Source organism: Otolemur garnettii, unplaced genomic scaffold (genome assembly GCF_000181295.1).
Source record: "Otolemur garnettii isolate 467f Iridium unplaced genomic scaffold, OtoGar3 scaffold00024, whole genome shotgun sequence".
NCBI lineage: Eukaryota > Metazoa > Chordata > Mammalia > Primates > Galagidae > Otolemur > Otolemur garnettii.
In genome coordinates this window covers 15,550,839-15,565,258 of record NW_003852419.1, presented here as the reverse complement: position 1 = coordinate 15,565,258, position 14,420 = coordinate 15,550,839, and the positions used below count along the sequence as shown (strand labels likewise).

Genomic DNA, 14,420 nt, shown 5'->3' with positions numbered 1-14,420 from the left:
GATCATGAAAGGATGCCGGATATTATCAAAAGTTTTTATTTTTGCATCAATTAAGAGAATCATATGGTTTTTGTTTTTCCATTTGTTTATGTGATGAATTATAATTATAGATTTACATATATTGAACCAGCCTTGAGACCCTGGGATAAAATCCACTTGGTCATGGTGTATAATTTGTTTGCCGTGTTGCCAGATTCTGTTTGCTAGGATCTTATTGAATATTTTTTTGCATCAATATTCATTAGTGATACTGGTCTGTAATTTTCTTTTCTTGTTGGGTCTTTTCCTGGTTTGGGGATCAAGGTGATGTTTGCTTCATAGAATATGTTGGGTAGTATTCCTTCTTTTTCTACCTTTTCAAAAAGGTTGAGTAATATGTGTGCTAATTCCTTTTTAAAGGTTTGGTAGAATTCTAATCAGCCATCTGGTCCTGGGCTTTTCTTTTTAGGGAGATTTGGTATATTTTTGCTATTTCAGATCTTGATATAGGCCTGTTCAACATTTCCACTTCATTCTGGCTAAGTCTAGGAAAGTGGCGTGCTTCCAAGTATTGGTCTGTTTCCTTCAGATTTTCATACTTCTAAGAATAGAGTTTCTTGTAATATTCATTAAATATTTTTTGAATTTCTGATGAGTCTGTTATTTTGTCTTTGTCATTTCTGATTGATAAAACTAGAGATTTTACTCTTTTATTCCTGGTTAGGTTAGCCAAAGATTTATCTATTTTAGTGACCTTTTCACAAAACCAACTTTTTTTTCCCAGAATCTCTTGTCATGTCTGGAAAGTTCTCCTCATAATCTTGTGAAGAAGAGCCTCTGTGCCTTTTGAAGCTACTTCATCACCTTCAGGAATTCCTATAAGGCGAATATTAGTTTTCTTTGAATTATCCCAGAGCTCTCTGACAAAAGGATCTGTTTTGCTCTCTACTTCTCTTCTTCTTTGAGTGTTTTGGAGAGTTCAAAAGCTTTGTCCTCAATGTCAGAAATCCTTTCTTCTGCCTGCTCCATTCTGTTACTGAGGGATTCTACTGTATTTCTCAGATATTTGAGGGCTACAAATTCTTGTCTCGCTGTGTCAAAATCTTTGGTGATTTTGTCTTTGAATTCACTGAATTCTTGAGATAACTTTTGAAATGCTCCTTGAATTTCTAATTCCAACTTTACCTTCATCCATTAATCTTATTTGTAATCCGAATTCTGAATTCAATTTCTGACATCACAGCCCTCTGTTTTTGAATGGGATCTTCAGTTGTGTCTACCATGTCATTCCTTGGGGGAGTTGATCTACTCTGGTTATTCATGTTACGGGAGTTTTTTCGCTCATTCCACCTCATGATTATTTTACACCATTTGGCTAGATGAGCAGATAAGGTGAAGGTGGTTTAGGGGCTCCTGGAATAGTGATTAACCAGCCCTTTGCCCAAGAGCTGTGACTTGTGTCTGTACCTTTTCCCCTAGAGCTTTGCAAAGGACTTGCACAGTGCTATGGCCTGAGCAACTGGGGACCTGGTTGTTGTGGTAGGGTAAGTAGCTCTGTCTTGTCTTCAGGTGGTCTTTCCTACTCTAGTAAATCAGTTATTCTGGGTTGAAGTCTGAGCTGTGGAGAAATACCAGCAAGTAAGTCACCCCACCCCCCACACAGGCAACAACTGGAAAAGGAAAATCAAACCTTCCCAGAACCACACACCCAGGGTACCACTTTGGATAGTCCTCAGGTGATTGGTCCACTTCAGGAGGTCCAAATCAATTGTCCCAGTCAGCACTGGTCTCATCTGGGAGAATTCAAGAATTCTCTGGCAACTTGTTCTGGTGCTCTGTGAGGTCAGAAGGACCCATCCAGGCAATGAATTAGTCTGAGACGTTTGATGCCTCCTTCCCTACCTTGTACCTCTATCACACTGGTAACCCTGCAGGGCTGTGACCCAGTTCCTTTCAATGAGCAGATGCTCCAGGGGTTTGTGCTTGCCTGAGTCACAGGGAGATCTATGTCTCCTCAGCTAGGCCACCGCTCTCTGCCACTATGCTGCAGGGGGAGCTGAGGCCTGACAATTTGGGGGGCTTAATGGAGGCTGACGTGGTTCACTCAGTTCCAGCCCAGCCCCTGATTGATGTTGCTGACAGAACAGAACAATATCACAGAATTTGTTTCTGTCCTGGCTATATTCCTCTGCAGACCAGGCACTGTTTGAGTTCACAGAAACTGTGACTCGTCCCTGATCTGTGCTGCTGCCCAGAGCTGGCATGTCTGTCTCAGCTATAGTCTGTGTTGGGGTGGGCGTGGTGAGAGGTCAAACTCAGCTGTCAGTTCCAGCCTCTGTCTGCCTGCCTTTGTCTCAGTGATGATCCCCTGATGGCCGGGTGCTCACTAAAGCAGTCCTGGCTTAGCCATGCTTGGGAGTATGCTGTCTCTGCATTTGTTCCTGCCACACCCCGCCCAGGCAGGTTACTCCTTAGGCCATACCCTTTACTCGTGGGGCCTGCGTTACTGTTACTGTCCCAGATCTGTTCTGCCAGTGACTGCCACCACAGAAGCTGCCCGGCTTCCTCTGATTGCCCAGAGAGGCAAGGGAGTGTCTCTCCAAAATATCCTCAGGGATGTGAGCCCTATTGTTCCCGCCACTGCTGCTTTGTGCTTTGGGGCACTTCCTCTCCCTCTCCTGCTCTCCTGTATGGTTCCCTCAGTTCACTGTCTTCTCCTTACTCCTTTGCTGCAGAATGAGCACAGACCAGCAACAGCCCATTCCCTGTCCACACCTCTTGAGAAAATGCTCAAGATTCTGGACTCCATGGGGGACAGGACTCCAACTTCAGGGTGAGAGTGGAGGGGAGTGCTTGGAAGTTCAGAATTGCAGATAGAGAGTATATACAGTTTTATGCCTGGCAGGAGAGTGTCATGGCACATTCATAAGTCCTCTTTAGGGAAGGAGTTCCAGTTTTTAGAGGGTCTCTCCCATGGGATAAAATAGGAGGAGATCTGAACTCTGCTTGCTTGTTTGTATAGAGTATACTGCAAGCCTTTCTCATGAGTGAGGGGACTCCCATCTGCTTAGAAATGGATTTTGTACCTATTGTTCATTTCCTTGGGGTCGCAGCTTGCCTCAGCAGGGTTGATGTGCGTTCTTCAACTTTTTGTCTTGGCTCAGCTTCAAACCATTGGCTTGCTGTCCTTTAACTCTTCTTGTGGATGGGAGCCTCTGTGGAAAACCTATTCCAGTTGGCCATCTTGCCTCTGCCCCTACGCACAAATTTCTAAAGAACTCATTAGGCTTCATTTCTTATAGTTATATAACAGTAAGTGATCATTTTTGCATAATTAATTATTAATCACTTTTGCATAAAATACTTGATTATTTAGTTTATCCTATGGACATTTTATTGTTTTCTTTTTTTTGAAATTTTATTTTCTTAAAAAAACTTGTATAATAAGTTTTCAACATAAACAAAGAAGAGGGAAGAGGGAAGATTACAGTGAATACCCATCGGCCTGTGACCTAACTTGAACATTTCGTCAATTGTTGTTTCCTACTTTTCTGGAAGAAGGGGACTAGAGTATTTTAAAGGAAATCCTGGATATTACATTCATCCCTCCATAAATGTGTCACTCTGACTCTGGCGGCTAAGTGCTTTTTGTCTGTTTTTAAATATACTATTGTAACTCCAGCAAAGTTAATAATTTTTCCTTATGGCTGCTTTGTTTGTATTAGTATTCAAACAATAGGTATGGCTGCGTGCCAGGAAAATTTGGCATATATTTAGTTGAAATGTCTCTTAAGTCTTATGTAAGACTTATAAAGGTAATTTATAGCAGCTTGTTCTCTTCACCCTACGTTTTTTTTTTTTATTATTCCATCTACTTGTTGAATAAACCAAATTATATGTCTTATAAAGTTTCCCACATTCTGGATTTGGTTTGTTAGATATTCATTCTTTGCAGTCTGGCAATTAGATTTGGAGATCTTGGCAGATTTAGGTTCGTTTGTTGTGATAAGAGTACTTGGTGCTTTATATTTCTATTATATCGCATCAGGATGTACTTGATACGGATAGTTCTTATTTTATAGTAAAGTTAAGATTGATCAATACATTTGGATTTACCTAATATAAAGTATCCCACCAGCCAATTACTTAACGACTTCCGCATCCGATGATAGTCATTGCTTACATCCACTTTTTCATTAGGATTTATAGATGGTGATTTTTAAAATTCCATTTTCTGCCTTTATTAGCTGAAAATCTTCTATAGAGAATTTCATGTGTTATTTGCTTAATTTGAGGCACAGCTCATACTGGAGATATGAGCATTTGCAAATGCTTGTTTCTTTTCCCTTTTTAAACAACCAATTTATAGAATAATGAATTGGTGCCTAGCAACTGCCACAGGGAACTAAAGATTTTTTTCTTTTTTTTTAGTATCCTAAAGAACTTGTGGGCTTTTACATTTTTGATTAACTTTAATATATTGTAGTCATTTTATCTTTTGATGCTTACATTTTTCCAGTTTTGGTCAATTCAGCCCTTTCATGTTGGCTTCTGAGTTCTTTTAATTTTACCCAAGCTTCTTTGCTTTCTGACATGAGTTGCCCCCAGGCTTATTTACTCATCTTATCCAGAACTGCAATCAGCCATTTCTCCACTGAGCCATGGGTTTTGGATGCCTCAGTCTGGAAAACTGATATGTTCATTGCTGTTGCACCTATGCATTTTCAGTGGACAAAACTATGAAAAAATACATTTTAGAAAGGGTGTAATTAATCAGGTGTTCATATTGGTACTTCCAATTTACATTTGGCATTTAAGGGTTTTTACTTCTTTGCTTGTATCTCTTTATTCTGAAAATGTTGGTTTTTTAATAACATTATTACAGTGTTATGATTTTTAATTATATTTTACTATGCTTGTTCCTATCTGTATATTTATATCAAAATTACAAATATTAATGCTGCTACTAACAGTCGAAAGCAATTTGATATTTCTTTCTTTCTTTTTTTGGGGGGGTTTGAACCCACCACCTCTGCTATATGGGGCCGGCTTCCTACTCCTTTGAGCCACAGGCGCTGCCTTATTTCTTTTGGTTCTTTATGAGACTTTTTAATTCCTAGCAGCAGCTACCACATGTTGAGTGTTTAGTTGCTAGATATTTCTTTTGAATTTTATTTTAATCTTCATAACATCTCTTTGAGGTAGCGCTTTTATAAAGTAGTTCAGATCAGAAGCAAGGGCTTAAAGTCAATTTCTGAAGTTTAATATTGATTTATTAATTTAATTTATAAACACTAATAAGGATTATCAAAATAGGTTATAAGTTTCTTTTTCTCTTAATTTTCTTATCTCGACAGATTTGGGAGGTACATCTGTTTTTTTATTACATGGGTGTATTTTATGATAGTGAAGTCAGGGATTTTAGGGTATCTGTCACCCAAACAATGTACATTGTACCCATAGGTAATTTTTGATCATTTACCCCTCTTCTGCTTTTCCTCCTTCTGAGTCTCCAATGTTCGTTATGTCACTCTATATTTATAAATGAGAACATGCAGTGTTTATTAAGCTCCCACTTAATAAATGAGAACATGCAGTATTTGTTTTTTCCATTCTTTTTGTTTTTTGTTTTTTTGAGACAGAGCCTCAGGCTGTCACCCTGGGTAGAGTGCTGTGGCATCACAGCTCAGAGCAACCTCCAACTCCTGGGCTCAAGTGAGTCTCCTGCCTTAGCCTCCCAAGTAGCTGGGACCAGAGGCGCTCGCCACAACGCCTGGCCATTTTTTTTATCTTACAGTATATTTCACCCTATAGTTAAACTTCCACAGCACACTTAAATTATATTGATCAAAAAAAAAAAAAAGTTAATACAGCCGAAGAATATGGGGAAAGGGGAGAGGGAGGGGAGAGGGAGGGGAGAGGAGGGGGGAGGATGGGTGGAGGGAGGATGATTGGTGGGATTATGCCTATGGTTCATCTTATAAGGGTACATGTGAATCTTTCTAAATGTAGAATATAAATGTCTTAACACAGTAACTAAGAAAATGACATGAAGGCTATGTTAACCAGTTTGATGAAAATATTTCAAGTTGTATATAAAAACAGCACACTGTACCCCATGACTATATCAATGTACACAGCTATGATTTAATAGAAAAGAAATAAAATGTTTCAAAAACTTACTGTGCTTTGAACTTCTTTCAAAAATAATTTAATGATCTTTAAAAACTTTCCCAGCATGCCTAAGATCCTCTCATGGCACACTGGTTGAAAATCACTGATCGAGATATTATTAATAGTTCCTTGTCAGACTCATAGTTTGCAGATATTTTCCCCCATTCTGGAGGTTGTTCACTGTGCAGAAACTTTTTAGCAAAGTACATTATTTATTTTTTTGTTGAATTTGCTTTTGGGATCTTAGTGATAAATTCTTTGCCTAAGCTGATGTCTGGAAAAGTTTTTCCTAATTTTTCCTATGATTTTTTATTGTTTCAGGTCTTACGTGTAAGTCTTTAACATCTTAAGCTTATTTTTGTATTAGTATTAATATTGCTTAGTATTGCTTTGGCCCTTTGGCTTCTTTCTGATTGCATATGAAATTTAGGATTGTTTTTTCTAATTCCTTGAAAAATGTTATTGGTATTTTGATGGAAAATTGATTATAAATCTCATTAAAGGCCATAATAATGAATAATAATAACCTTAAAAAAGACAAGGTGAAAAAATAAAATATGTTTGGTTTACATCTTTCTGCCATTGGAGAATAACTTGAAAAATGTCTTTTGTCTCTTTATTGTAATTTTTTAAAAAACATACAAACATAAAGACTGAGGGAACCAGAGTAAACTATATGTAGCATTTCCTATTAAGTACTTATTAGTGAAGCGAATCAATCTTAACTGTTATTTATCTTGAAGAAATACTTTAAAAATATTCAAATCTCTGATTCTATTTAGTACATTTGCTATTATATTTCTGAATAAAAATGAGAGCTTTCTTCAGGAATTGTGGATAAAGTTAGTGATTTTATTGCTCATTTAAGATAGTATGTTTTAAAATGTAAGAATTTTAGTTTCAGTTATGTTAGGCTATGTTGTGAATAATAGGGTTCCTATAATATAATCACCAAAGTATTGAGAATAATGCTCAAATGAAATCAGTAGTTTTTGAACTTAGTCAGGAAATGTAAATTTCTTTTGGAGTTTTCTAATAATAACTAGGCATATAGTGGGTATGCACATATATTGAATAAACGACCAGTTATCTCTATTTAAAAGAACCCTTTGAGGTAGGTTGTTTTATTTCTATTTTAGACCTGATTCACTGAGAGACTAAGGGCTCAAAACTAGACTGTTAATATCAAGATTTGTAACTTCAGCTTCTGTTTGTAAAGCCTTTCTGCTGTATACTTCTGCCTCCTTCTCTACATGTTACTTCTCTGCCTTTGCCCTTTTTTCTGATACAGTTATAGAGTAACTTGTCTGACTTTCCAGAGTAGAAATTAGAGTTTATAAATGTCATAAGGTTGGGATCAAAATACATTTTTATTATTACCTGAGTTTATTTTTACCTTCAGTTTGTAGATAGCAATAATTTTCTAGAATAAAAATAGAAATTTCAAAAGAAATACTATATTAATTCATTCTATTTTGTAACTAGTAGAGGATAATCTTAATAGTACAAATTTATTTTGGGGGCCCATCAGGCTGTTTTTTAGATATGATTAGGCATTTAGATTATAAGAAAGGCCACATATGCCTTGTCTTCTCAATTTAAATCACTACTGACATTCTTAGCTTTCTAAATCTGCTTTTATAATTTTTTTTTATCCTAAAGGAGATTTAGAAGTAGATTAAAGTAGGTCCAGTTAATAGTCCTGATTTTAAAATGTCATTTTATGAAATCTGATTTTTCTAATATTATCTCAAGTTAATATAGTCTCTATAATAAGGGGATAGTAAAAGATTATATACTTTAAAGCACAAAAATTTCAACCTTTTATGTGAGGGTTATATTTGTCACAATGATTTTTGAACTTGAATGATTTTGAACTGATTTTTGTTATTTAATGTGGATGATTTTTAAAATTTTATTTTTTTCTAATATCTTTGATAGTCCAGATCATATGAACATTTAAGGAATTTATAGATACATTTGTTTTTGTTTTCCAAATAAGGTATTTTTCTAGGTTAGCCACTTTAATTGGTCATTTTTAGCTTCAGCAATTTTAGTGATGTTTATATTGAGAAAAATATAAATTTTAGTTTTGGACAGGGGACTGTAAAGCATTTTGCAGATTTCATTGGTGGGCCTAGCAAGAAAAGGCCCTAGTCAGATGGATGGCAATAATACTTGAACACCTGGTGGAGGAGTAATATAGAATGTAAGTCATACTACAGAAATTAGCATGTAGTTACTGATTGTGATGATGAGGGGTTTTTGTGTGTTGGGGTATGGTTCACAGTAATATGCAAATATATCGGTTCAGGCAGAGTACTTGGAGCTTGGGCTTTCCTTAAAGGGCCCATTTTTAAAAAAATACCAAATATCATATCTATAGGAGTAAAAGGATAGCAAAGCATTGAGGATGAGAATCAGGGAAAAAAAAAACTGTTTTTATATCTTTTTATTTTTTTTGAGACAGAGTCTCACTGTGTTGCCCTGGGTAGAGTGCACTGGTGTCACAGCTCACAGCAATCTCAAACTCTTGGGCTTAAGCGATTCTCTTGCCTCAGCCTCCCAAGTAGCTGGGACTACAGGCAGCCGTCACAAGGCCCAGCTGTTTTTTTTTTTTTTGGTTGCAGTTGTCATTGTTTGGCAGGCCCTGGCTGGCTTCGAACCCTCCAGCTCCAGTGTATGTGGCTGGCATCCTAGCCGCTGAGCCACAAGCGCTGAGCTGAAAAAAAAAATTTTTTTTTTAACTCTCTGATAGGTATTATAGTCCAGGAAAATTATTAAAATCTTCTTCTCATAGTATTAAATTTGGCATTTTGCATGATCTTCGGTGCAGTCCTTTAACTTTTTCATGAGAAAGGGAATGAGTCCACTGGATTTCCTGTGATAGTAATGGAGACTTTAAGCACTAAGAAGATTTTGAAATGGTGTTTTGTAATCAAGTACTAACCTTTCATTGTCTAGAGTTACACAGCTGATTCAGGCTTTTTCTTTTTCTTCTAAACAGGAAGCTGCTTTAAAGAATAGACAAGAGCTGTACGCACTGCCTCCTCCTCCTCAGTACTACTTTAGCCTCATTGAAGAGATTGGAACTCTCGGTTGGGATAAGTATGTCTGTTTTAAAATATGTTTTAGAAATGCCTTTGTTTTATACATTTTAATTTATTTCTAGTTTAAGTATTCTATTTTATACCTGTTTTTAGTCAAAATGTTTTATTGTAATTAGAGTATGTGATCCTTATTGTTGCTATGAATTAAAAAGGAATATCATAAAAAGTTGACCTATAAAGTATCATGCTAAATGCAATTTGTAAAAAATGACATTTTTATGTACACAGTAAGATGTTAGTTACCATAATAGATATTTTCACCGAACATATAATGTTATTCTAAATGTTGCTAAATTATTCATGTTTGAAAATTGATGCTTAGAAATGTGAAAGAGGCTAAAAAATTGCAGTACTTTTGGTATAAATGTGGTTGTTTTTATTAATATACCATTCAGTCTGTCTAAATTTAAATACATACAACATTTTAAGTGCTTTTGTAGTTTGCGTAGTGAATTTTAGCAAAGAGGGTTTGGAAGAATCATCGGGCTTTTTGAAAAAACTGGTGCATAAAGAAACCTAACAGAAGTTTGGTAGATTGGTATGCAGATTGTTTAAAACTTCATCCATAAAGCACCTGCAAAAAAAAAAAAAAAAAATCTTTGCTAATTTGCTTGATATTCAGTTTCTGGATTTAGCTGTCGTCTTGCTGTGGATACTATGAAACATTACATTTATTATTAGGCGTATTATAAACTTTCTACTTTGAGCTAAAGCAAGAGTAAAGATATGTCAGTTTAGTTCTTACCACGTCCTTAACCACTATCTATGGCATTTTAGTATTCATTTATTGTTTCAGTTTACATTGCTCTATTACTAAGGTAAATCAAAGGCTGACTTTTAGTTACTATGTGGAAAGAATGTGGAATTTTTTACCATTATGTTTTTCTGAATGTGTTTAAAACACATCATTATTCATCTGTTTGTTACTTTTTACCTATTTTCTGTGGGTTGACCTTTTGGTGGCTAACCTAAAAAAGAGCCAGAAAACAAAAATAGCCATTTAAAAGAAAACAAGGAGGGCGGTGCCTGTGGCTCAAAGGAGTAGGGTGCTCCTACTGCCAGAGGTGGCGGGTTCAAACCCAGCCCTGGCCAAAAACTGCAAAAAAAAGAAAAAAAAAAAAGAAAAGAAAGAACATATCTTAAATGTAAAATGTATGTTCTTTAATAGATTTTATGCCATTACCTAATAGCTGAAGAAAAACTAGAGACATAAACATATTTTAGAATTCCACCTTTCTGCCATATACATTTCTTTCTAGAAGTCATAAAAATTTCAGTGTAAATGTTAGAAAAAGAGGCAGAATTTTTTTCTTTTGCTTATGCCTCTTATTTCTCTTTATATTTTTTATGACATATAACATCAGATTTTTCTTTTTTTCACTCCAGTATTTGAATGAGAGGGCCATACCTCTTCTGGTACGCTCTGTGCAGAGACGGAGTGGTTGGCCATTCTTTTAGGCATATACTTTAGTTAGACTTCTTACATTTTTATAAGTACTAACCTTCCTGTCTTCCTGGTTAATAGTCAAAATGTGAGGATCTGTACTTAGAAACCCCTGAGTACTCTGGTTCTTGCCAAAAATTATAACTTCAAATTTTACCTGTTAAGATCTTTTTAAACTCATGATTGCAAGTAATAGTGTTTCACTGTACACTGCTTAAATCTATATAATCAGTTATTTTATATGTGGATCTTAGAAGGGAACTGCGTTATTTCAGTATCTTGTTTAATTGCTCTCAAGGATGTTTCTAACTTGCATTAAGTGATATTGCATGGAACAGCCAGATGGAATGCATCGGGGGTTTTACATTTGGAGATGTTCCCTATTATGCTGCAGCACTATGTTTACAAGTGATATATATCATTCAATATCTGACCTGTTTATTTAATGTATAATATTAATCATTAATAATACACATAATAAACCTATAATTGATTATGCTCCCTTTGACTTTGCCCCAAGAAAGGTTAATGTCAAAATTTTGGCCCACTTTTTTGGGCTATGCTGGATATAGGATTTATATTTGTGTCTGCTAATCTTCTCATGGCTTTTGTTCTTATTTTTCTCCTTTTTTAAAAAAACTTTGGTTTTGTTTTTTATAAACTTTTATATTGCCTTAAATCTTTCATAGAATGAGTAGTATTAAAAATAAAATGATCAATTTGTATCTGCTTTCTCAATCATTTGCAGCCTGTCTTTCATTCTGATATCTTCACTGAAATTGTGTCCTTGAAGATTGCCATTCTTGACTTCTTCTGGCATCTGATATAGTAGACTTTTCCTTCTTAAAACCCTTGCTTTTCATCTCTTATGACCATTGTAGATTCTTCTTTCTCCTTTTCCTTTAATTTCAAGAAATGCTTCAGGATCTTGATCATATCTGTTCTTGTCTATAGCTTAGTGGATCTGGATGCAATAGTTTTGACACCCACTGAATGAATGGGTCAACTTTAATTTTTTTTTTTTTAATTGTGTAAGCTGAACCAAATGATATGTCTGTGGTGGTACTGTTGTTTCTGTTGTGAATTGTCAGCCTTTTAAAGTTAGGGCACAAATAAGGTTGATTTTTATTTTTCTTCAAAAATTAATGTGTGGCTGGTCTGCTGCTATAAGCTTCATCTTCACTGCTGCCTTGGCCTTTCTTGAAATGAGTTACCCACTTGTAAACTGCTGACTTCTGTGGGGCATTGCTCCATGAACCTTTTGTAAAACATCTTCCCCTCAACCTTCATTACAAATTTGATGTTTATTTTTGCTTCCATTTTAGCAAAATCATGTTGCTGTGAGAGGGGCTTTTTGCAGATGATATCTTACCTTTGTTAGTCCTGAAACTAGATCCTGTTCAGGCATGTGGTTAAAAGTATGACTTAATTTTAGTGTGAAAAATTTAAAATCCATGCATAAATTTTTATAACATGCATTTTCCATGAACTTTTTGAAGACCCCTTGTATATATATTAAAAAAAAAAATCATCTTAGGCTGGAAATGGTGATTTAGGCCTGTAATGCAAACATTTTGTGGGGCCAAGGTGGGGGTATTCCTTGAGGCCAGGAGTTTGAGACTAGCCTAGGCAATATAGAGAGACTCTGTCTCTAAAAAAAAATGCCAGGCATGGTGGCTTGTGCCTGTAGTACCAGGTAGTCAGGAGAGGGAGGCAGGAAGATCCTTTGAGCCCAGGACTTTGAGGTTACAGTGAGCTATGACTAAAAATTACGCTCCAGAGTAAGCAACAGAGCTAGAGTCTTTATCTTGAAAGAATGAAAAGCATACATATCTCACTGTGTAAGTTACCTTTTTATTCTTTTAATGGTGTCAGTGAATGAATTGGTTATTCATTTTAATATAGTCAATTTATTATTTGTGTGTGTCTGTGTATATTGTATGTATACGGAGGGTGCCAAAAATGTGTATACATTTTAAGGGATGTTATCTGTGTTTTACTTTTTTTGAAGTTGAATCCAAGTTACTGTCACTGGTCAAGTTATACCTGGACATGCTATGCACATCCGTTTTACCTGCAAGTTGTATACTTTTTGGATATGATCAATTTTATTTCCAACAAAGTTGCTTAAAATGTGTACCTTTTAGTTATTGCAGGCAGACTTATAAAGAAATGCAGCAGGTGATAAATACAAAGCTGAATGTCAAAAGTAAAATTTTTCTTTTAGATTTTATAGTTTTGTTTTTATATTATTTAGATTTTTTTGTTATGTTTTTATTTTTTCTTAGTCAATTTTAGAATATACCTAGCTAAGTGATAATATCTAAACTCCTTCTCAGTATAAATTTTAAGTGTGTTTTTTGGCTTTTGCTAGCATTTTATGTATAACTTTTAAGAAATTTGGGCTTTTCAGTGATGAAAATTTCCTTAGCTATTTCAATGATTTATTTATATTTAATTTATATTTAAATAAGTAAAAATTACTTATTTCCTCTTGTCTAAATTGAGATATTCAACTGCCTAATATTTGAAATAGATTTTCTTTATAAAACTGATTCAACACACATTATCACTTGGAAAAGTTTATCACCTTCTTTTTTTCTTTAATATCTCTTTCATAGACCATACACCCAGCTGTTTTTTCCTATCATGAGTAGGTACAAATATGCTCTTTTATGTCAGAGGCTAAGCTGCTCTCAACAAAGAGAATCACATATCCTCAGTAGTTCAAATATGGTAGAATTATATTTATCTCTTATTTAACAAGTCAGAGATGAGATAGGCAGATGGTCAAGAGTTGGTTGGTGAGCCTTTGGGGTCATTCAATAACCCCATTTTTTTTTTTCCCCAACTTGTTTCTCAACCATCCACTGTGACTGCACTGGCACTTGTGGCTACTGACATTTTTATTTAAATTAAATAAAGAATTCACTGTCCATCCTACCCATGCCGTAAGTTCTCCATAGACATGTATGACTAGTGGTTACTGTTTGGAGACATAGAAGAACTCCATTGTCACAGAAAGTTCTGCCGGTCAGTGCTGCCCTAGAGCGTTGTTCCTCTCTTTGTCGTCTTTGTGGTTCACTTGGCCTGTCCAAGTTCTGTTCTTGGAGATGAGGGAGGAGGAGAATACACAGTTTGGTTGTAAATACCCAAAAGATGTACGTATCCACTTCTGCTTGCAGCCCACTGGTCAAAATTTAGTTATATGCAAACACCTCCCAAAGTCCCTGGCTGGGTGAACTGGATTTTGCTAAAACTTAGTTTGCTTGAGAGTGTGGGGCAGGGATGCTGTTACCAAAAGGAAGAAGGTGAGAATGAACCCTGGAGCTCAGTTGGCAACGTAGGTCCTATGTATTTAAGATTTAATCACAGAAAGATTTCTTTTCACCTTCAAACAAAGTAGCAGGGACGCAACATGGGTAAAATGTTTGTTATTTTTCTATATTTTGGAAAAGGATAAGTAATATAGGTACTAGTTCCTCCTTATAGGTTTGGTAGAATTCTGATGCCATCTGGTCCCAGACTTTTCTTTTTGTGGAGATTATGTATAGTTGATGCTATTTCAGAATTTGATTTAGGCCTGTTCAACATTTCCACTTCATTCCTAAGTCTAGGAAGGTGGCATGCTTCCAAGTATTGGTCTATTTCCTTTAGATTTTCGTATCTCTGAGAATAGAGTTTCTTGTGATATTTATTAAGGATTTTTTGAA

General features: G+C 35.5%; 1 protein-coding gene across 1 annotated transcript in view; it reads left to right on the top strand.

Annotated features, from left to right (window-relative positions):
- FANCL (Fanconi anemia complementation group L) overlaps positions 1 to 14,420 on the top strand; it is a 71,364-nt gene that overhangs the window by 22,705 nt on the left and 34,239 nt on the right. Inside the window, exon 5 of the mRNA XM_003787934.3 lies at positions 9,161 to 9,261. Coding sequence (XP_003787982.1) covers positions 9,161 to 9,261 — 101 coding nt within the window. The remainder of the gene's footprint in view (positions 1 to 9,160; positions 9,262 to 14,420) is intronic.